This window comes from Pseudopipra pipra, chromosome W, assembly GCF_036250125.1.
Source record: "Pseudopipra pipra isolate bDixPip1 chromosome W, bDixPip1.hap1, whole genome shotgun sequence".
NCBI lineage: Eukaryota > Metazoa > Chordata > Aves > Passeriformes > Pipridae > Pseudopipra > Pseudopipra pipra.
The window spans coordinates 5,616,598-5,643,622 of NC_087580.1; the positions used below are offsets into that span (position 1 = coordinate 5,616,598).

Below are 27,025 nucleotides of genomic sequence, written 5' to 3' on the forward strand. Positions count from 1 at the left end.
CGATTCCTCACTGGATGGGTGTAGCCCAAAACTGTGGATTCTATGGCCTTCCATACCATTTTCCCAGGAACTGTTGTCAGGAGAGGCCTGCGAGGGGGGGGGGGATGTCCTGAGCACCCTCATAGCCTTTTATGGACTGAGCATCCTCATATCCTTTTATGGACTGAGCATCCTCATAGCCTTTTATGGAATTCCCCACTCTGAGGGAAGAACTAAGCATCCTTTTATGGAATTCCCGCTCTGAGGGGAGGACTGGGCATTCCTGCCTGAACTGGAGAATATATAAACCTGGAGTTTCAGAACCTTTTTCCCACTCGTGGGATCCAGAGGAGGACTGCAGCTCACTGCTCTCAACCAGCCTGAGACCACCACCCTCAACTGGACTGCAATCCCCACTTTTGACCAGACTGCAACAGTTCTCCCACCAACAGGTTTTTTTCCCCTCTCCCTTTATTTTGGACTCGGGGGGGGTGGGCCAAGGAACATCACTTTGTTCATGGCCCAGGGTGCTGGGTTCTACATTTGGGTTTTGTGGATAAAAACCAATTGCTTGTCTGTATAATCAGACTTATTGGGCAAGGGGGGTCCAAGGGGGGCCCAAGGGGGGCCCAAGGGGTCAAGGAGGCTGGGCCAGGGGGGGAAGGGCTGCAGGGGGCGGATCCCGGAGGAGGAAACCCGCCAAAAGCAGCGGCCCAGCCGAGGGAGGAGCCGAGCGGGAGCACAAAGAAGAGCAGCCCAAAGGTCCTGGCGGTCGCTCGGCAATGGCGGGGGGGGCGAGAGCGGTTTGGGGGCTCCCTGTGAGAGCCGGGGGGGAACCCCGGTAGCCACGGAGTGGGGAGAGCGGAGAGGGGCGATCCCGGAGCTGGGGGACCCCCGGAATGCTGGAGGGGGTGGAGCAGAGAGGGAGCGCCGGGCCCCTTAAGCGGGGGTCCCGGAGAGGGGGAAGGCCTTGGAGTGTGGAGAGGAGGAGGGGCCTTGAGGCGGGGTGGGAGCCGAGAGAGCCAAGAGGTTTGCGAGGGTGGGAGGCGAGAGAGGAGGGCCGGCCGGCCCCGGGAGGCAGAGTGGGGAGAAGTGAGCCCTGGGACCCCCCTGGCAACACTAAAGGGGACCCCGGCGAGTGGGAACCCCCCGGAGCCGCGGGACCCCCGGCAGCCGGGAGAAGGGGGACCCCTAATGCAGGCAGAAGTGCCATCAGGCCAGACAGGGGGGACCCCCCTAACCCCACAGAGCAGAGAGGGGGAACTCCTGGGAGGGGATTTTGGGCTGAATGTTGTTGTTTTGGGGGTTTTTATGGGCACAAGTTGCCCGGTGAGTCCTAGAGCTGGACTTGGGCAGGAGGAACCCCCAAGGCAACGCGCTCACACCTTGTTTTTCCCCCCCATCAGGATTTCTGCTTCCTAATGTTTGGTGGGATGGAGGAGGAGGCTGCGAGGAAGAGGAAGATGCCGCGGGCTCCCCAGGCAGGTGAGGAGGAAGTCAGTGCCCCTTTGGGTCGGTCTTTTGTGGCCGTCCTGCCGGGGCTGGAGTTGGGGGGATGTCCTTGGGCTTCCCTGTGGGCCGGAGGTAAATCCCCTGTGTGTCCTTGTTGCTTCCTGCCCCAGGCCCCGAGGTGAGGCCGGAGAGCGCGGAGGACAAATCCCGGCAGCAGAGCCTGGTGGGAGAGGCCGTTTTGAAGGGCTCCCCGGCGCAGGAAGGCAGCGGGGAGGAAAAGGGCCGGAGATGCCCCCGCAGGAGGGGCTCCAAAGCCAGCCCAGGGGGCTGTGAGGAGGAAAGAGCCAGCGTGTGCCGGGAAGGCGGCCGGAGCTTGAGGCGGAGCTGCGAGCTGGTGGTCCCTGAGCAGCCTCCCAGCAGGGAAAAGCCCTTCAGGTGTTTGGAATGTGGGAAGAGCTTCAGCAAGAGAACCAACCTCCAGAGGCACCAGCACATCCACACTGGGGAACGGCCCTACACATGTGGGGAGTGTGGGAAGAGCTTCAGTGACAGCTCCACCCTCCGCAACCACCATCGCATCCACAGTGGGGCAAGGCCCTATATGTGTGAGGAATGTGGGAAGAGCTTCAGTGACAGCTCCACCCTGCGCACCCACCATCGCATCCACAGTGGGGAACAGCCCTACACATGTGGGGAATGTGGGAAGAGCTTCAGTGACCACTCCACCCTCCGCAACCACCGTCTCATCCACAGTGGGGAATGGCCCTACATGTGTGGGGAGTGTGGGAAGAGCTTCAGGAAGAGCTGCACCCTCCACAATCATCGACGCATCCACAGTGGGGAACGGCCCTATACGTGTGGGGAGTGTGGGAAGAGCTTCAGTGACAGCTCCACCCTCCGCAACCACCGTCTCATCCACAGTGGGGAACAGCCCTACACGTGTGGGGAGTGTGGGAAGAGCTTCAGGCAGATCTCCCACCTGCTCCGACACCAGATGATCCACAGTGGGGAAAGGCCCTACAGGTGTGAGGAATGTGGGAAGAGCTTCACTCAGATCTCCGACCTGCTCCGACACCAGATGATCCACAGTGGGAAAGGCCCTACACGTGTGCAGAGTGTGGGAAGAGCTTCAGGGACAGCTCCAGCCTTTGCAAACACCGTTGCATCCACACCGGGGAATGGCCCTACAAGTGCTTGGAATGTGGGAAGAGCTTCAGCACAAGCACCAAGCTGCTCAGCCACCAGCACATCCACACTGAGGAACAGCCCTACACATGTAGGGAATGTGGGACAGCTCCACCCTCTACACCCACCGTCGCCTCCACATCAGGGAAAGGCCCTACAACTGTCGAGATTGTGGGAAGAGCTTCACGCAGAGCTCTTCCTTGACCTCCCACCAACGGACCCACCGGTAAGAGAAGCCCCGAGTGCCCCGACTGCGGGAAGAGCTTCGGCCGCTGCTCCAACTCCATCAGCCATCGGAGGACCCGCGTTGGATGATCCACAGGGACCCCCGTTGGGCACAGACCTGGTGTGCTGGTTTAATGGTAAACCAGCAGGGGAAATGTCAGCGGTGACACCTGGAATGGGATGGAACACCTGGAAAGGGAATGAGAATGCCTGGAATGGGAATGGGGACATAAAGAATGGGATGGGGACAATAGCAATGGGATGGGAACAACAGGAATGGAAATGGGAAGACCTGGAATGGGAATGGGGACATTGGGAACAGACTGGGGACACTAGGAATGGGAATGGGGGCAGAAGGAATGGGAATGGGGACACGTGGAATGGGGAGGGAACACCTGGAATGGGAATGGGAACACCTGGAATGGAAATGGGGACACCGGGAATGGAAATGGGAACCCCTGGAATTGAAATGGAGACACCTGGAATGGGAACACCTGGAATGGGAATGGGGACACCTGGAATGGAAATGGGGACACCCGGAATGGAAATGGGGACACCCGGAATGGAAATGGGGACACCAGGAATGGAAATGGGAACACCTGGAATTGAAATGGAGACACCAGGAATGGGAACACCTGGAACTGGAAAGGAGACACCTGCAATGGGAACACCCGGAATTGAAATGGAGACACCTGGAATGGGAACACCTGGAATGGGGACACCTGGAATGGAAATGGGGACACCAGGAATGGAAATGGGAACACCTGGAATTGGAATGGAGACACCTGGAATGGGAACACCTGGAATGGGAATGGGAACACCTGAAATGGGAATGGGGACACCAGGAATGGAAATGGGAACACCTGGAATTGAAATGGAGACACCTGGAATGGGAACACCTGGAATGGGAATGGGGACACCTGGAATGGGAATGGGGACATCAGGAATGGGAATGGGGTCACCTGGGCTGGGAATGGGAACATTGCGAATGGGAACATTGGGAGCAGGTTGGGGACACCAGGAATGGGAATGGGAACATCTGGGATTGGAATGGGGGCACCTGGAATGGGAATAGGGAAAACAGAGGTGGGATGGGAACACCTGGAATGGGAGGAGGGACAATAGGAATGGGAATGGAGACACCTGGAATGGGAATGGGAACACCAAGAACTGGGAATGGGGAAAACAGAAGTGGCATGGGAACACCAGGAATGGGAGGAGGGACAATAGGAATGGGAATGGGGACACCTAGAATGGGATGGAACACCTGCAAAGGAAATTGGTTCACGTGGAATGGGAACTCCTGGAATGGGAATGGGAACTCCTGGAATGGGAATGGGGACACCTGGAATGGGAATGGGAACAACTAGAATGGGATGGGAACACCTGGAACAGGAATGCAAACCCGTGGAATGGGAATGGGAACACCCGGGCCCGGGCTGTGTCCCTGGTGAAACAGGAGGCCAGGCCCAAAAGAGTTCACTAAGAAATTTGGGCCTGCTAACAAGCTCCCAACATCCAAGACCATCTGCGCTCGTTCTGTTCTACTGACTGGAGCAAAGCTTCAGAGAATAGTACAGGAACATGTCCTAGGCCTAGAGGGGATAAATTAGAGAGACAGCAGGATCAGGGAGACATTGGAAGAGGAGGAATAGGCCGGGAGCCAGGGCTTTTTCCAAGCTTCAGTGAGCGGGTCAAGAACAATGGAAGAGAAGGAAGGTCAAGCTGAGGAAGATGAGTTGAAGCCCCCAGAGCCATGGAGGAAGAGTGGAAGTCCCCTCAGGATTGAGGGCCAAGAGAAGCACCGCCCCAAGCCCCGCCTGAGCTCCACCTATACTCCGCCTATTCTTAATATGCAGAGATAGATGTTGGAATCACTTGAATATGCATTTAATCACAGCTGAAGATTGTATAAAAATGCTGATTTTGTGTGAAGCCTTGGAGCAAGTTTGTCCAGCGCGAGCTGGCTTGCTCCCAACGTTGAATAAACAAATACCTTGCTGCTTAAAGATAAAAAAGTCTCTGAGCAGTTTCATGGACCGATTTTTCGGATTCAGCTCCCAGTCAGTCCCAGGATGATCCCAGTCACTCCTGGTCTCTCCCAGTTGCTCCCAGTTTCCTCCATGTGGTCCCACTCATTCCCAGTTGCCCCCAGAAGCTTCCAGCATGATCCCAGTTGCTCACAGCCACTTCCAGTCATCCCCAGTGCACTCCCAGTTGCTCCCAGGATGATCCCAATCACCTCCTGCATGATCCCACTCACTCCTGGTATGATCCCAGTATGACCCCAGTCACCCTCAGTGTGGTCTCAGTTGCTCCCAGCATGGGCCAAGCTGCTCCCACTGTGATCCCAGTATGGTCCCAGTTGCTCCCAGTTGCCCCTAGCACAGATCCAGTCACTCCAAGTATGATCCTGGTCTTCCCTCCTGACAGTCCCACTCAATCCCAGTTGCTTCTCTTGTAGATCCAGTCACTCACAGTTCCTTCCAGTTGCCCCCAGCCTGGTCCTAATTCCCCTTCACGTAGTCCCAGTTACTCCCAGTATGGTCCCAGTCACCCCCACCATGGTTGCAGACACTCCCAGTATATCCCAGTAGAGCCCTCAGCATGCTCATAGTCCTTCCCAGTCACTCCCAGATGCCCCAGTAACATTCCAGTTTCCACCAGTATGATCCCAGTGACTCCAAGGCACTCCCACTATGTCCTATATGGCCTCCAGTTGCTCCCAGTAGCCCTCAGTGTGGTCCCAGTTGCTCCCAGTATGATCCCTGTTGCCCCAGTTCTGGTCCTGGAGGGTCCCAGTGTGCTAAGATCCTGCTCCCAGGGGGTCCTGCTGGGTCCCGGTCCTGGTCCCAGTGTATCCTAGTGTCCCGGACCATCCCAGTCCATCCCAGTCCATCCCAGTCCATTCCAGTCCATTCCGGTCTATCCCAGTCTACTCGAGTCCTTCCCAGTCCATCCCAGTCTGTCCCAGTCCATCCCAGTCCATCCTAGTCCATCCCATTCAGTCCCAATCCATCCCGGTCCATCCCAGTCCACCCCAGTCCACCCCAGTCCATCCCTGTCCATCCCAGTCCATCCCAGTCTGTCCCAGTCCGTCCCAGTCCATCCCAGTCAGTCCCAATCCATCCCAGTCCATCCCAGTCCATCCCAGTCCCTTCCCAGCAGCCGCCGCCGTTTCCCGGGTCCTGCCCCCCCGCCCCCCCAAGATGCTGACGGGGGTCGGGGCTCCGTCTTTGCCTTCGTCTCCCTGGGCCTGCCTGGAATGAAGGGGCCGCTGGGACACTGCGGGACCTCCTGAAACCAAAGGAACCCTGGGAGAATTTGGATACTCCTGCAATCAAGGCAGAATTGGGACACTGCAGGGCCCTATGGAAAAAAAGGAACCTTGTGACACTGCGGAATTCATGGAATCCAGGGGCCTTTGTGACAGGGGGGCCTCATGGAACCAAAGGAAGCCTGAGGTGTTTCCGAAGGTCATGGAATCAAGGGGCCACTGGGACACTGCAGGGCCTCTGGCAATTAAAGGAACACTGGGACACTGGGGCAGGACATCCCCCTGCAATGGCCCCAAGACAATGCCCCATTTGCAAAGGGGTCAGTGCTGAGCTGAGAGGGGGCCGGGACAAGGCAGGAGATGTTGGACCCCAGACTGGTTTGACCCCAAATGAAGCCCCTGATGGTGAGGGAACCCCTGGAGTCCAAGGACTGTCAGTCCATGGGTTTCTACCAGAAATGGCCAGTTCCCTTTTCCCAGGGGCAGGTTCTTCCAACAGAACCCTTCTTGGGGGGGGTGTGGAGATTCCTGCCTTGGCTGGGGACCCCCCCAAGGTCACTGCTGGAGGTTGAGAGCAGAGATCTCCCCACGAGCGCTGCTCTGGGGGAGTTCCATCCATCTCTAATTAAGAATTATTGCTTGTTTGCCAGCTTTCGTAGAATTGCTTCAACAATTGCTTTAGTGTAGTGCCCTGTCCTATCTTATCCTGTATTACTGATAGTTTTAGTGTTTATGTTGTGTAGGAAATAATTCTGGTTTAGTCCTTTTGTCTGATCATTATTAAGAATAAGTAGTTCATTGATATAAATATATTTGCTTTTCCATCATTAAAACCTGTGGGACAAAACTGGTTCAATCCCATCTCTATAATTCCTTAAATTCAAAGCATTGGCATAGCCCAAGGCTGAGATTGGATCCAGCTGCCCCCAGGCTCCTCTGGGAGCAGGAGTTTAGAAAGCCAGGGAGTCCCTTCTGCACCTCGGGACTCCAGGGCAGGACTTCTCCAATCAACTTTGTCTAAGCCTTGAACTCCCCCTGCCACAGGGGGGATGGGGGAAAGGGAGCAGGAAAGGGGAGAAAAGGTGGGAAAAAGGGGGGGTGGGACCCCTTCAGCTGAGGGGCCAAAGGGGTGGGACCCCCAAAGGGAGCACAGGGAAGCTGTGGTTTAGTGGGACAATAGGAAAGGGGTGGGAGAGAAGGGAAAAGTGTTGGGCTGAGACCCCCAAAACTGAGTGTGAGGGGTGTTGGGACTCCAAAGTTATTGCGAGGGGGGTGGGAGCCCCAAACTGAGTGCAGGGGGGATGTAGGGGGTTGTGGGGACCATAGGAAAGGGGTGGGAGAGGGGCAGAAAAGGGGGGGTGGGACAGCAGGAAGAGGAGTCCCATGGGGGTCCCTTAGTGTCCCCATCATTTGAGCCCTGGAGCAGTTCCCTGGGGCCCTGGAAGGGGTTGAATCTGCACTGGGGGGGTCCTCAACCCCTCTTTCCATCCCTGGGGGGCTGACGGGGGGTTCCCCTCCACCCAACAGCCGGTGCTGCAGTGGTCACGGGGGAAAAGGTGGGAAAAGGGGCTCTGGGGTGACCCCTGAGCTCCCACCCTGCTGTGGGGTATCACAGCCAGCACGGCTTCCCCAGAGGAAAGACCTGCTGATCAAACCTGAGTTACTTTATGACAACGTCACCCCCTGGCTGATCAAGGGAAGGCAGTTGATGGGACCTTTTTGGGTTTCAGTGAAGCTTCCCATAGTGTCCGTGCCCAGATCCCTCTGGACAAAGTGTCCAGCCCAGAGCTGGATAAACACACCCTGTGCTGGGCGAGCAATGGGCTCCCGGGTCGGGCACAGAGGGTGGCAGTGACTGGGGGGACATCAGATGGGGGTCACTAGGGGGGTTCCCCAGGGCTCCATCTGGACCCTGTGCTCTCCAACATCTCCATCCATGACGGGCGCAGCACTGGAAGGGACACGGAGCAAGTTTGCAGATGACCCCAACCTGGGAGGAGCTGCTGAGTCCCTGGAGGGCAGGGAGGCCCTGCAGAGAGACCTGGACAGATGCCAGGGCTGGGAATCACCACCCATGGAAGTTCAACAAGGGGCAGTGCCAGATTCTGCCCCTGGGTTGGGGCAACCCCTGATGTGGGGACAGAGTGGGAATGAGAGGCTGGAGAGAAGTGCTGGGAAAGGGCCCTGGGGGTCCTGGGGGGTGCCCACTTGGCCAGGAGTCAGCAGTGCCCTGGCAGCCAGGAGGGACAACCCTGTCCTGGGGGCATCAGGCCCAGCATGGCCGGGCCAGGGAGGGGATTGTCCCGCTCTGCTCTGCCCTGGGGCGGCCTCACCTCAATAGTGGGGCACTCTGGGGGGACACAATGGAAGGAAGAGATGGAGCCAGTAGAGAGTGTCCAAAGGAGGCCCCCAGGATGGGGAAGGCTCTGCAGGGGAAGCCTTAGGAGGAGCAGCTCAGGGCACTTGGGGTGTTCAGCTGGAGAAGAGGAGACTGAGGGGAGACCTCATGGCAGTTCCAACTTCCTCAGGAGGGGCAGAGGAGGGGCAGGCCCTGAGCTCTGCTCTGGGGGGACCAGGGACAGCCCCCAGGGAATGGCGTGGAGTTGGGTCAGGGCAGGCTCAGGTTGGATGTTAGAAAGAGGTTCTTCCCCCCCAGGGTGGTTGGCACTGAACAGGCTCCCCAGGGCAGTGGGCACAGCACCAAGGCTGACAGAGCTCCAGGAGAGTTTGGATGATCCTCTGGGGCACAGGCTGTGACTCTTGGGGATGGGCCTGGGCAGGGCTGAGGGTTGGACTTGATGATCTCGGAGGTCCCTTCCAACCCAGCTGATTCTTTGATTCTATAAGGAACTCGTGTTCATAGAAGCAGCAAAGCAGGCAAAGTGTTACAGAATCCCAGAATGAAAGAATGTGCGAGTTGGAAGGGACCCCAGAGGGATCATCAAGTCCAACCCTTGATCCAACACCGCTGCAGTTACTAGGCCATGGCACTGATGCCACATGCAGTCTCTTTTTAAAAATCTCCAGGGACTGGGAATGCACCACTTCCCTGGGCAGCCCATTCCAATGTCTGACCACCCTCTCTGGAAAGAAATTCTTTCTAATATCTAACCTAAACCTCCCCTGACACAGCTTAAGACCATGCCCTCTTGTCTTACTGATCGCTGCCTGGGAGAAGAGACCAACCCCTCCCTGGCTACAACCTCCTGTCAGGGAGTTGTAGAGAGTGAGGAGGTCTCCCCTGAGCCTCCTCTTCTCCAGGCTGAACAGCCCCAGCTCCCTCAGCCTCTCCTCACAGGACTTGTGCTCCAGCCCCTTCCCCATCCTCATTGCTCTCCTCTGGACCTGCTCCAGGACCTCAATATCCTTCCTGAACTGAGGGCCCAGAACTGGACACAGCACTCGAGGTGTGGCCTCACCTGCGTTGAGTCCAGGGGAAGAATCACTTCCTTGGACCTGCTGGTCACGCTGTTCCTGATTGTATTAGGGAGGGTTCAAAACCATACTGAAACTCGAAACCATGACACCATTAAAAGCTTAACAAAAACCAATATTTATTACCAAGAGGTGGCCAACAAAACAAACAAACCCAAAGGGAGGAAGGAGGAGAGAAATAAGCCCCCAGCTTATTTCAACCGAGCTGTTGCCCATAAAGTTCTCTTACCAACCTAGCAGGCCTATAATTACCCAGAGCAGAAGCTGCATCCTTGGAGAGTCAGTAAGTTCACAAACTGGCAGGTGTCCCCACCAAAGGCAACGTTGTCCTTGGTGTGAAGTTAGCTGCTTCCAAGAAAGCACTATCTGCTTTTTATACAATTAACTGAGTGGCCAGAACCTCCCAGGTGTGGCCAGCACTGCCCAGCCCGAGGCCCTCAGTCCCACCCCCGGTTATGTCAGTGCATCTCTTCTGTGCACATGTGAGAACTTCAGAAATCCCCTCACGCACGCGCAGTGTGTTTTGGGGGTCTTTCTTAATTGAGTCTGGGGCCGAGCCTTCCTCCTCATCCTCCTCAATCTCTCCTTCAAGCGACAACTGGAGGACAACTGGCCAATCACAGAATGCCAATTACAACAGTTTATACAAGAAGCTCTCTTCAAGGACAACTTTCCCGTTTATCAGGGCTTGTTTTCCCATAACTTGGCAGGGAAAGAGCAAAGCTTTCACAGATGGCAGGGCCAAACACAGACCAAAAGTATCAGCATAAATTCACCCTGGTACAGGGGGTCAAACCTGTCCCATGAAGTCCGAGCAGGTCCGGGCTGGGGGCAGAACAGGGCGCAGGAAACGAAGGCAAACGGGAACCAGCAAACAGCCAGATGAGCAGGCCGAGAACAAAAGGACCTCGGAGCCTCTCCAACACACCCCTTGCCTGAGTTAAGGCCAAAGGGAAGGGTCTTGCCCTTTGCCCAGGAGAAAGCAAAAAACTCCACCCCCCCAGAGCCTTCTGAGGGCTCCCAACCTGCAATGTGGGCTGGGCCAGTTCTTTTGTGGGTGTGAGTCACCCAAGGCAAAGCCCCCTCCCCCATCCAACATCTTTCTTTTCCAGTGGGGCAGGGGAAAGAAAAATTCCTGCTTGGTTTTTTAGAAGTAAAGCTATGACAGGGATCCCCTCCCCCCTGCCCTCACTGCCCCCCAATAACAGGGACTGGGGAGAACTGGGAGGCTTTACTGGGAACACTGGGAGCAGCCAGCTGGGGTCAGAATAAAAGCAGGGACGGAGGGGACACACGACCCCCCAAACTCAGCGTGGGGATGGACTGGGGGGTCCCGGCTGGGCCCGAGGCCACGGGGAGGGGCTGCGGCCGCCGGCAGCTCAGGAGCTCTGTGGGGAGAGAAAAGGGGGTGAGAGCAGGGTGGGGGGACAGGGGGGGCACAGACACTCTGGGAAAGGGGGACACAACCTCCGGGGACCCCCCTTTACCTTCTCCCGCAGGTAGAAGCCGAGCCCCAGCGCCAGGAAGACCAAGCCCAAGACGAAGCCCCCGACCCCCACCAGGATCTTGCTGCGGACGGTGTCCGGTGGCATCTCTGGGGGGAACTGGGGGGGTCAGCACCCCCAAAACCTCCTCCCACGCACCCCCCGGCACCCCACAGAGCCCGGCCCGCTCTCCCCCAACCCACCCGGGGGTCCCTCAAACCTCCTGCCAGGCCCTTCCCAGCCCCTCTGTGATCCCACCAAGCCCCTCTCAGCACCTTTAGGACCCTTCAACCCCCCTCCCATCACCCCCAGCACCCACCAGACTCCCTCCCAGTCGCCCCCAGTTGCCCCCCTTCCCCCCCGGCCCTCCTGCCAGTGTGCCCCCGGTGCTGGGGGGGCCGGGCTGTACCCCAGTGCCGGCTGAGGGGGTGCTCCAGGCTGACATGCTCCACCTGGCAGCTGTAGGTGACCCCGCGCCGGGGGGGATTTCCAGCAGCACCAGCACCTGGTAGGTCCAGTCCCCGTTGGGGACCACGTCGGTGGCCACCACGTGCTCCGGCAGCTCCTGCCCATCCTGGAACCACCTCACCTGCACCGGCGCAGGGTAGAAATCCATCACGGAGCAGAGCAGGCGGCCGGGGCCGGGCTGGGAGCTCGACGGCACCAGCGAGATGGACACGCTGGGGGGCACTGGGAGGGACGGGGGAGACACTGGGCTCAGCTGGGGGGCACTGGGAGGGAGGGCAGAGAGCTTAGAAGACGTTGGTAGGGATTGGGATGGCACTGGGAGGGACTGGGATGGCAGTGGGAGGGACTGGGAATAGACTGGTGTAGAAGGGGATGGGCTGGGGGGGGGCACTGGGGAGAGATTTGAGAGATGTGGGAGTGAAGTGAGAACGACTGGGAATGGATCGAGAGGGTCTGAGAGTGGAATGAGAGGGACTAAGAGTTAAGTGAGAGGGACTGGGAATGACTGGTCTGGACTCGGAAGAAAGCGATCGGGACTGGGAGGCTAAGTCCTGATGAGGGAAGTCTTTGTTTTGGGTCTGCCTGGCAACTGGAGCGTCATCAGAGAGACACGCTGGGATTGGCTGAGGGGCGTGAGCTCGGTGGCCGCAGTGGGGCGGAGACGGGGGGGGCACTGGGAGAGACTGGGATGGACTGAGAGGAACTCGGAGTGGGCAAAAGGCTACGGGAACGGGCACAGGGAGGGCTAAGAGGTCTGGGGTGATTCCCAGGGAGGGTTTGAGGGGCTCCAGGGTCATTCCTGGGGCAGGGCCCGAGGGGACCCGCTCTGCCCCACGCTCACCTCTCCTCTCCACGCTGAACGGGGTACCAAGTTTGTAGTTGTACCGGCAGTACGTGTCCACTTAACCCCGTTTGTACTTCAGATATTCACGGTGGCTGTTGTAGTCTCTGGCCTGGATCTCCCCAAATGGGGTGTCCTCCACATGGACCCCCACATCGCTGTCAAAATGCAGGAGCTGCTCCCGGTTGTAGAAGTGCCTCTCCAGGAACCTCACCTGCTCGGTGCCGTTGATGAAATGACACTCCTGTTTTCCCATCCACTGGAACACCCCTGTGTGTGCAGGACACGGGTCAGGGGGTGCCCCTTTCCCCCCCATTATCCCCCAGCCCCCCACAGCAGGGTGGGAGCTCAAGGGGCCACCCCGGATCCCCCTTTCCCAACCTACTCCGCCCCACGGACGCCCCAGCACCGGCTCTTGAGTGAGGGGAACCCCCTCATCAGCCCCCCGGGGATGGACAGGGGGGTTGGGGACCCCCACAATGCGGATACAACCCCCTCCAGAGCCCCAGGAACTGAACCCCCCACCAGGGCTCAAGGAACACCGAGGGACCCCCAGGGCACCTCTCTGCCTGCTCTCCCACCACCCCTTTCCCCCCTCCCTTTCCCACCGTCCCCCCAATCCCCAGAACCCCCCACCTCACTTTGGGGCTCCAACCCCCTTTCCACTCAGTCCGGCACTTCCAAACCCCCTCCCACTCACTTCTGGGGCTCCCACACCCTCTTTTCTCCCCTCTTTCCCCCCCTTTCACACCCTCTCCTCATTCCCGCCCCCCCCCGCTCACCCGACAGCTCCTCGCCCGCAGCCGGGGGGGCTCCCAGCACCACCAGCACCGCCAGCACGGCCCCAGCTCCCCGCACACGCTCCATGCCCAGCGCCGGACAGCTGCTGACAGCCCCAAAACCAGCCGGGCGGCGCCGTTTTGGGGGGTTTGGGGCGCGCTGGGCTTGGTTGAGGGCGCAGTTGGGGCCCTTTTTTCGAGGCGTCTTCCCGGCGACTGATGAGTCATCAGCGCGGCGCGCTGGGATTGGGCGTGGGCGGCGTGGGCGCTTTGGGATTGGCTGAGGGCCGTTGGGGGCCCCCGCGGCAGCCCCGGGGCTGGGGGGTTCGGGGGGGCCCAGAATTTTGAGGGTCTGAGATGACTCATACCCCCCCATTCCCAAAGTTTTAATGTCTGGGAGTGCCCAAACCCCCCTCTTCCCAGCAGTTTTAGGGTCTGGGAATGACTAAGTCCTCTCTTTTCCAATACTTTGGAATATTCCTTGGGTCAGCTGGGATCAGCTGTCCCAGCTGTATTTCCTTCCAGGTTCCCTTGCCAGCAGAGTGGTACAAGGAGCAGAAAAGGTCTTTGCTCTGTGTAAGCACTGCTCAGCAATAAAAAAAAAAATCACTCTCCTTATGTTCACATTCTGGTTTAAAAAAGAGAATCAGCACATTGATAGGAGAGGAATAATTTTTAATCTACCTCTTTATGGTGAGAAAGAGGAGGTTTAGTTGGAGGGTTTCCAGGACACTCATTGCTGTTTTACATGGGAGATACAGGAGGACATTCTCCCCTGCTTCTTCTAATAGAGGTATTTCCAGTTTACACTGGAGCATGTGTTTTCGAACTTTTGAGCCTGATTCAATAGGAATGTGATAGCTTTGGTTAAAGAACTTACACCAGCCAGTAATAATGCAGCTGCCTGTTGGCCCCATGAACCCAATCCAACGTCATGACAGCACTTGGAGCTGTTCTGAAGTTTTTGAAAAATCCTAACTCTCTCCACCTCTGATGTTACAAGGGTGTAGCACCAGAGAGAGAAGGGTTCTCAGTTTCATCTAGATTTGTATTGACGTGATCTTGCCATTCCCTCAGACAATGAAATGTTTGTCTTTGGTAAAAAGCTAAGAGCAAGTAACTGGAGCTAACAAGGACTTCTGGGACTAGACTCACTCTTGAGATTAAGAACTTTCCTAGCTGCTCACTGGTCCTCTCCTCAATCCTCTACAGCCCAGTGCCTCCCTTGGGAGGGACTCAGCTAAACACAAAGGCCTGCTTAAAACTTGTTGAAACTCTAGTGCCTTGGGATATATGCATTCAGCATCTTAGAAAGAAACGTCATTGTCTTGAGAAGAGGGAAGCAAGGGATGTGAGCAAGGCCACAGGGGAAAAACTGGAGAAACTGAAAGACAGAGGCAAATTCAAGCTATTTTTAATCTCAATGACTGAACACTGACATGCTACAATTAGTTACTGATCTGTCCCAATTAGAGGTCAAAATAGTCTGCTTATTAGCACAACACTAATTGTCTTGTTTCAGAGCATATTTGCTGTAAGACCTGTTATTTCCAGGGCTGACTCACATGTCTCTCTGATGACAGAGAAAGACAGTTCTGCGAGGACTTCGGCAAATAGGCTGTCAGAAAGGCATTTGCAAAGGAGGGTCTTCAAGGTCATACAATCACAGAATATCCTGAGTTTGAAGTCATTCACAAGGATCGTCGAGTACAACTCCTGACCCTGCACAGGATAGCCTCAAGAATCATACCATGTGTCTGAGTGTTGTTCAAACAACTCTTGAGCTCAGACAGCCTTGGTGCTTTGACCACTGCCCTGGGGAGCATGTTCCAGTGCTCGACCACCCTCTGGACGAAGAATCTTTTTTTAATATCCAACCTAAACCTCCCCTGACACAGCTTCACGCCATTCCCTCGGTTCTGTCACTGGTCACCAGAGAGAAGAATTTAGTGCTGCTCCTCCAGTGCCCCTCACGAAGAAGCTGCAGACCACAATGAGGTCTTCCCTGAGTTTCTTCCAGGCTGAAAAGACCAAGTGACCTCAGTCATTCCTCATATGGATTCCCCTCTACATGTGTCACCATTCTCATGTCCCTCCTTTGCCGTGTCTCCAATAGCTTTAGATCCTTCTTATATTGTGGCACCCAAAACTGCTCCAATACTCCAGGTGAGACCACCCCAACGCAGAGCAGAGCGGGACAATCCCCTCCCTTGACCATCCAGCAATGCATGACCTGATGCCCCCTGGACACAGTTGGGCCTCCTGGCTACCAGGGCACTGCTGACTCATATTCAACTTGCCATTAGCCGGGACCTCCCTTTCCACTGTGCTGCTTTCCAACACCTCGTTCCCCAGCCTGTCCGTACATCCTGATCCTAACCCTGACTCTAACCCTAATCCTAACCCTAACCCATCCCAGGTGTAGAATTGGTGCCCTGTTGAACTCCACATGGTTGGTGATTGCTCCTCTCTCTGTTTTGTCCAGGTCTCTCTGCAGGGCCTCTCTGCCTTCTGGGGAGAGAGTTAACAGCTCCTCCCAATTTAGTATCATCTGCAAACCTACTTAGAATCCTTTTGACTCCTATGTCCAAGTTGTTTATGAAGATGTTGAAGAGCACTGGACCTAAAATGGAATCCTGCAGAACCCCACTTATGACCAGTCGCCAGCCTGTTATAACCCCATTTACTCTTTGTGCCTGACTCATGAGCCAATTGCTTACACATCACATGATATGTTTATCCAGCTGTGGTCTGGACAGTTTGTCCTGAAGGATCCTGTGAGAGACAGTGTCAAAAGCTTGGGCGAAATGCAAAAAGATTACATCAGCCGGTTTCCCTTCATCAACTAGATGGGTTACCTTGTTGTGAAGGAACATTAAGTTTGACAAGTGGGACTTTCCCCACATGAATCTTTCTGACTGTGACTGATTACCTTCAGGTGTTTTTTAATAACTCCCAGAAAAGCCTTCTCCATAATTTTTTCAGTATCTTATGAAGATTTTGAATTTCAAAGTCCTTAAAAATGTGTAAGTTTCTTCATAGCACTGTCTTTCATGTCAGGACAGGTCCAGTAAGAGTCAATGGGGCCTTGACACATTAAAAATCTTATTGTGTGCAGTAACACTACAAATGTTTGTAGTAGTTTTACCAGCTAAAGACTGGTCCCAGAATAATGCTTATGGGTTGTTTCTAAGTTAAACAGAGTTTTAGTTTGTATTATTAGCTGGGGGTTTCTTTATATGAAAGGAACCCTTTTCCTCCTGTTCAATGCATACGTCTGTAGGAAGATTCATGGTTGAAAATTTATTTTGATTAAGCCGAAGTTGCAGTATTTTGTAAATGTGCATGGTGCAAGAAAGAAATTTAATCAACTGGGATTTCTGTGGGGGAAGTATCTACAAGTACAGGATTCAGAGCACATGAATGAACAGATTAGAGAAACTAGTGACACCCTTTCTGGCAACCGTCATTGGTTGCCTCATCAGAGGCCTTTACCCAGAGTTCTTGAGGAAGAAGCATCCAGGTCCCTGGCTGTAAGGTGTGCCTGGTGTTTCTCACCGAGGCTGGGACTGATGTTACCTTTGTGTGAAGGGAAAGGTCATTACCCTTCGAGCCTGCGCAGTGGATTTTTTAGGTGAGACACAGCGTGCGCTGAACTGAGCCCACCCTTTAATACTAAGGTTCATCTGCTGAGGCCGAGCGAAGCTTGGACGGTGGCAGTGAGGTCCCCAGGACGTAGGTTTGTTTAGAGTGACCTTCTCTTAGATGGATGGCCTTACAGGGCTGATGAGCTCCATCTGCCCGGAGGCGTTCCCTGACCGGGAATCGAACCTGGGCCATGGCGGGGAGAACGCCTCATCCCAACCACTAGACCACCAGGGGCCCCCTTTGTGTGAAGGATGTGTGTTTGAATTGATGTGTTGAGTAATCAGACGAAGGAGCTGTGGAAAGAGATTAACAGACTACACTGTGAGGCAGGAGGAACAGAAGAGGAACAGGAATAATGTAGAAATGGCCATCTGAACTACTCATGCTGGACGGCCTTTACAATTACTGGGGGGAAGAAGTACAACTACTGTGCAATTCAACATCCTAAAAAATCTAATCAGACTAAACATCTGAAACAATTCAATAAACTATCGCTCTAATTCAATTGCTCTAAAATTGCCTATTGCTCTCCACTGACTGTTTAAGAAGTCGAGGACGATTGTTTCAGTTGTCTAAATCTTGCATTTCTAAAGCTACTTACATGACTCTTTTTCTCCTGAAATCCCATATTTTAATAATAATTGGAGTACTGATACTAGGAAGCAAGTCCATGAATACCCTTCTATCTCTTTACCTTACCATAGGGTCTAAAAAAGTCTAAAAAAAGCACCAAAAAACCAAGTGTAAGGTCCACTGCTATATGGAAACTGTGAGTTCCATAGATTTTCTTTAACAATTAAACCCCTAGAAGTCTAAGAGGTCTACAGTTTCAAACGTATTTCTTCATAGGAGTAACATACATGATACATGTGATGACAAATCATGTCATTGTCCGGTGGAGGGCTTCAAAGATGATGAAGGGACCGGAGCATCTCTCTACGGCTGAGGGAGTTGGGTCTGGTCAGCCTCAAGAAGACTGAGAGGGGATCTCCTCTATGTATATAAGTATCTTCAGGGAGGGTGTCAGAGGATGGACCAGGCTCTGCTCAGTGGTGCCCTGCAATAGGACAAGGAGTAACAGGCAGAAACTGATGCATTGAATCCACCTGAATGTGAATATTCCACCTGAAAATGAGGAAGAACTTCCTAGGATGCATATTAATAGAAATGTCCCTTCAGGCTGTCAAGTCAAGCCTGGAGAAGGAGATCTCAAGCCTTATGGGTGTGGTTTGTCTTTATCTCATGATGTTTTGGGCACATAAACACTAATCATTTGGAATGTAACCTGACTTCAGATACAGACGTCTATTTGCAGGTGTGTACAAGCCCGCTGGATGTCTGAATTCCCAACAGAGTCAAAATGAATCAATCCATGAGTGGAACCTGGTGACCAAATCTACTGCAAAAGTGTATCTGGCATCTATAGTCCACAGTGACAGCTTAGACACCAACTTGAAGTGTAGATATTTGGATATTCTAATGACTAAATAAAAATGTTCAGTGTAATTTTACATGTCCAGATATTGCATCTGCTCTACAAATGCCATTCCAAAACAATATGAGCCTTTTATAATGATTGTAACTCCCAGAAATGTCATATCTAATCTATTAGGAACCCATGCTTATAATCACTTGACAGATATTGAACCATCATTCATAGACTATAAGTCCAAGATTAAATCAATTGTTCCTGAAGAACAGAATTTCTAAATTTATTTTAAAATCTCTATCTATCCAATCTTTAATGACTACCACTAAATCACTCCTATTTACCTTTGTTATAGTGAAAGTAAAGATACAATTAAAACAACAGTCCACCCTCTCCATTATAAAAAAAATTAGACACTGAGAAATCCGTCTATAATTGCAAATATCACGCCCTTGGATGAACTGGAGAGCTACAGAAGAATCTTTTTTAAGTGACCCAAGAGTATGGATGAAGAACTGCAAGTATCTCAAGGGGAACTTCAGCAGCTTCAAATACTTCATCACTTTTAAGATACTTCTATTTTTTTTTAAATTTTGCCTTTCATAAGCAATCTTCACAAAACATTCACAGAACAAAGACTGAGGAGCACCAGATACACATCTTGAAAAAGGGTCACAAAATCATTTAAAGCCTGGAGAGTAGAAGTGTATCCCTTAAAAGAAAGAAGCCGCTGGTGAAGCAAGCTGGTGGATTTCTTAGTCTGTAGTAAGTTTTGCTTTCCATTCATCTCAGGACTTTTGACAACACAGTAATGGAATATGTGGGGAAAAAAGAATCTGGTGCCTGCAAATGACCTCCAGCAGCTATGGGAGCAACTATGAGAGCTGTTTGGTGTTTTGGTGAGGCAACTAACTTGCCTTCTCTTCAAATATATGGAAGACAGCTTCCTTTCTTCTTGCTGTTATGAATTGTGTTCATTTGGCTTCTCTAATTTGTGGATTTTTGTATTCAGTGTGGAATTCATTTACCTTCACTAGGCATATTTGAACAGGACTCCAGGTTCAATTTATGATAAGAATCCATTGTTTATAAAAAACACTGCCTGGGTACATTTTACACAGTTTAGAATTTCCTTGCTATCTTCTGATCATCACTGCAGAACGGTTTGGGTCTCCTATAGATCCTGAGTCATATCTGAAAAATGCCTTTGATTACTTAAGGTATATGAGAAGAAATGGAAAGCTCATCCTTAAGCCAGTGAATCTCACCTCTATAGTCTCCAAATTCATAGTTGCAGAAGATCATTCATCTTCTAAAAGAGATACTTATGAAATGTAGAAATATTTCTTTCTGGAGGAAGTTATTTGCCTCCATTTCCAATGAAATATTAGATTTATTCTCCCAGACTTCAATGAGTGACCTTTATATCCTCAAATTAGGCCACGCAAATCCTACCTTTTCAGTCATGGAGTGCAAAGCTTTCTAGTTAATATATAATATATAATAATATGTCCTAATAACATATCATAATAGTCTATAATAGAAATATTAAAGGCAAAAACCATATATGAAACAATGGGTTTTGATACAAATTCTATACAAAACAGTCTGCTCTTCATATATAAAAAGATTAAGCCAAGACTTGGTATAAAATATTTATAACAATGACTCTAAAATTAAAGAAAAGTCTTTGAGGCAGATATGCAATTTTGCACACTTTTTTTTTCCGATAACAGTCTCAGAACTCATAACCAGTGCTCAGTAATTTCCTGGGCCCTGTATTATAACTTGAATTATATCTTCTTTTCCCGAAGAAATTTACTAAACATTTTTAGGAAATAAATGTAAATTCATGAAAATTTATTGTTCTCAGCTCTTTCAGTAAAATCAGAATCCTGAACATTACTCTTTTGTTCAAAAAGTCAGAAACAGGTAAAACACAATTTTCTGCAGATAGCAAGGAAAAGAAAAAGAAAAAAAGTTTATTTATTTAAGAATTTCTTCAGTATGTGGAAGAAGTTTCCTTTCAAAATCCTAACATAGCATCTAACACTCTTTCTTACAGTTCAGCATCTCCACTCTTTCTTTCCTCCCCATAAGCTGAAGTGTTCTTGGGAATTATCTGGAAATTCCTTTTACTGAACAAGAATTTACAGTGAAAAATACCACCACAACCATCTGAAACAATGCAAATATTCTGTTGCATTTCCACACTAAATTAATATTTCTCCATTTTTTTCTCAGGGCTCTTTTCACCTCCTCATTCCTCAAACTATAAATGGTAGGATTCAATAAAGGAGTCACCACAGAATAAGAAAGCGAGAGGAATTTATCAACAGATGCAGAATAGGTGTATTTTGGCCGCAAATACGTGGAGCTTGCTGTACCATAAAAAAGAATCACAACTAAAAGATGTGAGGAGCAAGTAGAAAATGCTTTCTGCTGGCTTTCAGCTGATGACATCAGAAGAATTGTGGAAATTATGCGACTATATGAATAAATGATCAACAAGAAGGGACACAAAATAGCAAAGACAGCCACCACAATGACTTGAATTTCACTTGGGAAAGTGTTACCACAAAGCAGGTCCAAGAGGGGTTGAATCTCACAGAAAAAATGATTGATGGCAAAACCACAGAAGGGTAAGTTGAATGTTGTGATGGTGTGTACCAAGCCTACAGCAGTTCCACAAATGTAAGTTCCAGCAACCAGACTTTTGCAGACTCTACTGGTCACGACAATAGTGTAATGCAAGGGGCAACATATTGCCACGTAACGGTCCAGTGACATGGCAGCCAAGAGGAAACATTCAGCAACTCCAAAGAAAAGGAAGAAAAACATTTGCATTGCACATCTTGCCTTGGAGATACCTTTTGTTCCCACCATCAGATTCTCAAGAATATTTGGTATTATGACTGACAAATAGCAGATATCCAAACAGGACAGCTGAGTGAGGAAGAAATACATGGGGGAATGAAGGGTGTTATCACCATTCATTGTCAAAGCTATCACTGCGTTAGCCATCAAGGTGAGAATATAAAGAGATAATAAAACTACAAAGAGCAAAGGATGCAAATGAGAGATTTCAGAAAAACCCAGGAGTCTGAATTCACTCACTTAACTGAAGTTCCCAAGAATCATCCCTCTCTGGTACCTAGTAGAACTATTCTCTCTTCGTTTTTGCACTCAGTAGTTGATGACGTAGTAAACAGACAGGCAAATTGGCAATCCAAATACCACTGCCTGACTGAATAGGCAAAAGGATGAGTAGAATTTAGAAATTATCAAGATTTTGAGAAGGTCTTCTGAAGAGATTAAGTGGTCTTATGCAAATGTTTTTGTCTCTATTTTTGACTGAGGCTTCTTTTCATAGCACTGCCTTCAAAGTTTGCGTATTTACTAGTGTCTTCAATGCACAGCTACAGTTTTTACCCTGCAGAACAAGGGGGGAAAAAAAGCAAATATTTTTTATGGACTAATCAGTTCAAGTTCCAACAGCATCAGTAGCAACATTTGAATATAACAAAGATAATTTCACTGTTATTTAAGTGATCTACTCTGGGGATGCATGCAAGGTCAATTGGTCCAAAGCATCTCGTGACTGTACTCATGGCTAGGCTATACAGCATGAAAAGGGTTAAAGGGCCCTTACAAGAGACAGGCTTTGCATGCACAAGGATTTACTTGTGGCATACACAGCTTACGGCAGTCATGTATTCTGAAGTTACCTTGTGGGTAGCGTGGTGGAAAAGAGGAAGAAAAAAGTCCTAAATCATGAGGTCTCCAGAAAAACATTCTACTCTGAGCATTCTGCAGTGAATAAGGAGAGGTGTTTTTCCCCAGCACTATATCCTATATATATATTTATGAAGTCCACTGAGACTTGCTAATGCTGATTACAGCAATAAAGCATAGTTGTTACTCACAGGTTGGTTACTAACTATGGTGTATGTATATTAGTTGATTCACAGACACTCTTTTTGGTCTCTCCAGTTTTAGATAATTTGGAATACACTTCTATATAAACCTAGATGTTCTCATGCAACATCAAGAGTTGTCTTTGACTTTGAAACAATTACTATTACTTCATAATTATCACCAAATTAGTGAGACAGTAGTCACGTAAGCTTGTCATATTTATGCTTTCTCAACAAAATTTGAAGGTGAAGCAGAGGTACAGTCCACATTCATATGGGACTGTAAATCCTGCTGAGATAGGAATGGAAGGCTGCAAGTTACAAGTGATCACAAATCACTTCAATAAAACTGTCAACTTTGTAAAGGTCTTGGCCAGAGTCAGTCATCTAGAGGACCTTTATAGCCTCTGGGGAGAGAGATCCTCTTAATCTTTACAGTATATCAGAATCAGGCGAAACAAGCCATAGAAGTGCCTGTTTTTCTCCATTGACTATAAAAGATATCCAGACCCCCAAACCAAGAATGCAGACACAGAATTATCATCAACTTTGTCATCTAAACCTAGAGGACCTGCACCTTAGGACAACTTTGTGGGTATCTGCAGGGAGATGATAAATTGCAAAGCAACATATGAAGACCATGAGTGCACAAAAAGGCCTTAACGACCCTGCCCTATGGTCTCCAGCCATAGTCTCTGTCCACAGACCCATGATCTTCATTTAAAATCACTTCAGCTTATATGGACCCTGAGCAGGAGACCATTATGTGTTTAGGAGTAGTGATGCATGTAGCAGTTCACCTGAAAAGGCCTAAGCTTTGCTGTGCTGAACATCCAGGATGACACTCGGGTGTGGGCTGTGCTCATCTCTTGGCCACAGGTTAAACTCAGCAGCTCATGGTAAGCAGGCAGCTTCCACTCTTACTGGTGACACCACTACCTGCGTGGCCTGGCCTGTGTCCAGAAGCGAAACAAGTTCTCATGAGAACAGCCTTTAAGAATAAAGTTGTTTCATTATGATGGAATTATATAATAGATTGAATGATCAAATGGGAGAGCTACCTCTATGGACAGGATCTATGCAGCACACCGTGGGAAAATTCATTCCCTTCTGCATGAGAGCAGGGTTTCCAGGACTGTAAGGGACAAGATTTGTTCGTTACTCATCTTGATTTTTATTATATCTTATTAATTTTTTTTTATTTAGCCATTTGTTGTGGTCTTATGATGTGGTTTCTTATTTAGATCCATTAGCAACCCTGCATTGGCTATCTCAGCACAATGTCCCTTTAAATGCCAAAGAGACAATGTCCATCTTCCATAGTCAGAGGTAAAGCAGTGTGCACTTAGCCTGTTAATTGGCAGGATGTCATTTCAATCAGCCATTATCATTGAAACAGGCTCCAGTTAAACTTGGATCAGAGTAAATCTGCATCGAGATTTGACTATCCCCAGGTCTGACTCTGACAGACACGTGCTGTAGCTTTTCAGATAAATCGCATGATGGAGAACAGCTCCCCCTGTTCCTCCTGGCCCCTTCCCAGCCCCCCGATCAAAACAGGGCCCAGGTGATGAACTTAGATTTTTTTTAATAGATGTTGTGTATTTGAATGAGTACAGAAAAGTTCCACTCGTAATGTTCAGAAATTTTTGACCAAAGTTCAGCCAGTTAGAGAAATCTGGGGTTTATATTTGATTAAAAGTGGAATTACTGACGGATATCCACACTGACAGCGTCGATATCCCATCCAAACTGATCCTATTTCACCTGGCCTTAGAACTGTCTTTGTCCACTCTTGTCTTTAGTCATTGATTATAGAGTGACCTCTGCATTACAATCATCTTCTGTAAGCAACAAAGGGAAAGTGATTTTTCAGGGAAGAACCACCTAATGTGATGCAGGTGTCTTCTGGACATAGTAAGTGACAACTAGAAAGTGCTATATCTTTGTTTAATTAAACAGAAGCATAGCATGATTCACCTAAATAAAGACAGAAATATCCAGAGAGGAAAATTTCTCAGAAATCTGAAGGATCTATCTGAGTTGGCATGATGTGTTCTCTCAGGGGACACCTTTCTTATACCATTAATTAAAGAGTATAAAGCCAGAGTTAGACATGAGCAATGCATAAGTTCTTTCCTCCTGCAAAACCTTTAAAGCTTTTTTCCTGTGCTTGGTCTATGTGGTTTGTTTCCATACCAATTTTTTATCCCTTAATTTAGGCAGGATCAGGTCTAATGCCATGAATGGTAAAAAAATAACAGATTAAAATAGATATGCAAGTGTTCCATAGGTTTTTCTTTAACTTGTTCCAGGACCTAACAGGAAAAGCAGAGAGAGGGCTCTGTCACACCTAAACAATGAGAAAAAAATAACTGACTCCTACAATTGCTAACAGTCAATATCCAAAAGATTATTTTTCAGTGGGGACATAGACAGATAGAAATACTTAAGGTTTGTAGTGTGGCTTTTCCAAAAATATTAACCACAGCCTTCTCCTATTGGCAGGTGAGCTACTTTATTTTATTCCTTCTTCTGTCTCTTCTTCCCCATCTTATTGTTCTCTGCCACCTACACAGGACTTGTCTTTAAGGGAGACTTATCTGCCTATGAAGTGAATGGTTTTTTGGAATAGAAGATCGATTACAAGGAATGTTTAATTCTTGAAAAAAGCTGTTCCTCCTAAAGAATGCCTGGAAAAAATGCAATTTTCTGGGATGCAATCCACATTGTTTAGTAGTTTTGTGTGGTACTGTGCAGAGTATACAGGATTATCTGTGTTCAGTAGGTAATTCTTTCCTGGAATGAACCCCACTCACAGAATGATAGCAAGAGGGACTCATTGCCAAGCACCCATTCTGTTAACAAATCAATAATTTCTGGGTTTTAATGACCAACCTTCTTTGCTTGGCAAAGGGTTTATAGTTGCAGATCTCTACTGGATAATGGGACAAAAGTCCACTTCAAAAAGTGGGGCAGTACAGTATAATCCTCATCCCAAAAGGCAGGAAGAGTGAAGTATTCTAATATCATAACAAAGAGGTATCTTCCTTTTTATTGACTAGAAGTGAAGGACACTCGGTTGGGAAAGCTGTTCTTATTTATTAAAAGCTGTGTGAAGGAAACCACCTTGCTTTTCTCCACTAAACACTCCTTAGCACTAAAAATACCTAAACACAACACTTCCTTTTCTGGGATCTTGTCCTATTAGAAAGTAACATCTATAAAGATTCAATTTACTATTTTGTATTTCTTTAGATTAACTAGAAAATGGACATGTAATGACTTCTGCAGTTAAAAGACACCTGAGGGACATGGACAGCAGTAATCACATTGTGGTGACCTATCTCCAATTTTTACCCTTCTCCAGCATTCCAGAGATCCAAGGCTCTCTCTTTTGTCTGTTACTGTCCATGTACCTCAGTACTTTGGTGGGAAACATCGTCATCATCACAATCACTATGGTAGATGCTGCCCTTCACTCTCCCACGTATTTTTTCCTTAAGAACTTTTCCTTCCTGGAGGTTAGCTATGCCACATCCACCATCCCCAAGACGCTAGTGAACTTTCTCACAAAGAGGAAGAACATATCTTTTGGGGCTGTGCCACACAGATGTATGCTTTCTCCCTCCTGGGGATGACAGAATGCTGTTTGCTGGCTGCCGTGGCCTATGACCGCTATGTGGCCGTGTGCCAGCCTCTGCACTACACGGCCACGATGAGATGGAACACGTGCTTCTTGCTTTCAGCTGTGCCTTGGCTTACCGGGGTCTTGGTGGCCTTAGTGCAGACAACTTTCGTCTTTACCCTTCCATGCTGTGGTCCCAATGGGATCAATCACTTCTTCTGTGACCTGCTGCCTCTGCTTAAGTTGGCTTGCGTGGCCACCTGTAAAAATGAAATCACCACCTACGTAATAGCTGTCCTTTTCATCATGGTCCTCTTCTTATTCGTAGTTGTGTCATATATCCAGATTCTCCACACCATCTTCAAGATACCATCAGTGAAGTGCAAGGGAAAAGCATTCTCTACCTGCTTTTCTCACCTAGTCGTGGTCACTCTGTTGTACGGACCTGACATTGTGACCTACTTGAGACTCAAAGCTTCTTATTCAAGCAGCAGTAGCAAATTGTTTTCTCTTTCTTACACACTGTTGTCTCCAATGATGAACCCCTTGATTTACAGCTTGAGGAACAAAGAGGTGAAACAAGCCTTTTAAAAGTCAAAAATAGAAATATGTAATATGTTTATGAATTATATTAAATGTAGTAGTAGCTTTGATATTGTGTGTACTGCTGGAAGGACAATATGATTTGCCAGCACTTACCCAAAAATTAATCTCTGCCTTCCAGCTTTGAATCAATCCTCCAGGTAATTCAGCCTTTAAAAAAAAAAGGTTGTTTCTCTTCAGATTCTTTCTTATATCATTTTAAGATAGGTTTGTTATCCAGCTCACGTGAATCACCTGCTACTGTATCCTCTATGTCCTGTCCATCAATACAGAAATAGTTCTTTGCTTTGCAGATGTATTTACCTGTGATAAGATGAAATTCACTATATTCTCTGAATATCGTGAAAACATTTCTGTGTAGCTTTTCTAAAAACACACTAGGATGAGTGCAAGAAATTATCAGAGAAGGGGACAATGGACCTGATGAGAAGTACTACGCAAATATTTAAGACATTAATCTTCTGGTGAGTTCTGATGAAGAGATTTCCCAGATGAGCTCTTCAACTCTATTTTGTGAAGAAAGTTTATTTGAAAGTTTGAAGGGGTAAGGTTTCTCTTTGCTTCAAATACACAGTTTATCTGTTCTAAACCAGATTTCTGCCATAGAAAGAGGCAACCTATCACTTAGACATCTTCATTGCTGTAGGTTTGTTTTTGAAGTCAAAACAATGAATT

At 49.4% G+C, this 27,025-nt stretch overlaps 3 protein-coding genes and 2 pseudogenes across 3 annotated transcripts in view; 3 read left to right on the forward strand and 2 right to left on the reverse strand.

Annotated features, from left to right (window-relative positions):
* Positions 1 to 676: 676 nt before the first annotated feature.
* LOC135404423 (zinc finger protein 501-like) overlaps positions 677 to 27,025 on the forward strand; it is a 127,466-nt gene continuing 101,117 nt past the window's right edge. The window contains exon 1 of the mRNA XM_064639156.1: positions 677 to 741. The gene's annotated coding sequence lies outside the window, so the exon portion shown is untranslated. The remainder of the gene's footprint in view (positions 742 to 27,025) is intronic.
* LOC135406249 (zinc finger protein 501-like) lies at positions 1,571 to 2,820 on the forward strand (annotated as a pseudogene).
* LOC135405135 (class II histocompatibility antigen, B-L beta chain-like) lies at positions 10,695 to 13,297 on the reverse strand. Its single transcript, XM_064639843.1, has 4 exons — positions 13,129 to 13,297; positions 12,437 to 12,616; positions 11,041 to 11,147; positions 10,695 to 10,941 (listed from the first exon to the last, which is right to left on the reverse strand). Exons 1-4 carry the CDS (start codon positions 13,211 to 13,213, stop codon positions 10,933 to 10,935), a joined length of 381 nt encoding a protein of 126 aa, XP_064495913.1. The 5' UTR covers positions 13,214 to 13,297; the 3' UTR covers positions 10,695 to 10,932.
* Positions 20,321 to 21,343, reverse strand: LOC135406250 (olfactory receptor 10C1-like; annotated as a pseudogene).
* Positions 25,391 to 26,338, forward strand: LOC135405747 (olfactory receptor 10A4-like). Its single transcript, XM_064640332.1, is given in 2 exon segments — positions 25,391 to 25,713; positions 25,716 to 26,338. Coding segments are annotated over 2 exon segments (936 nt in total). The 5' UTR covers positions 25,391 to 25,400.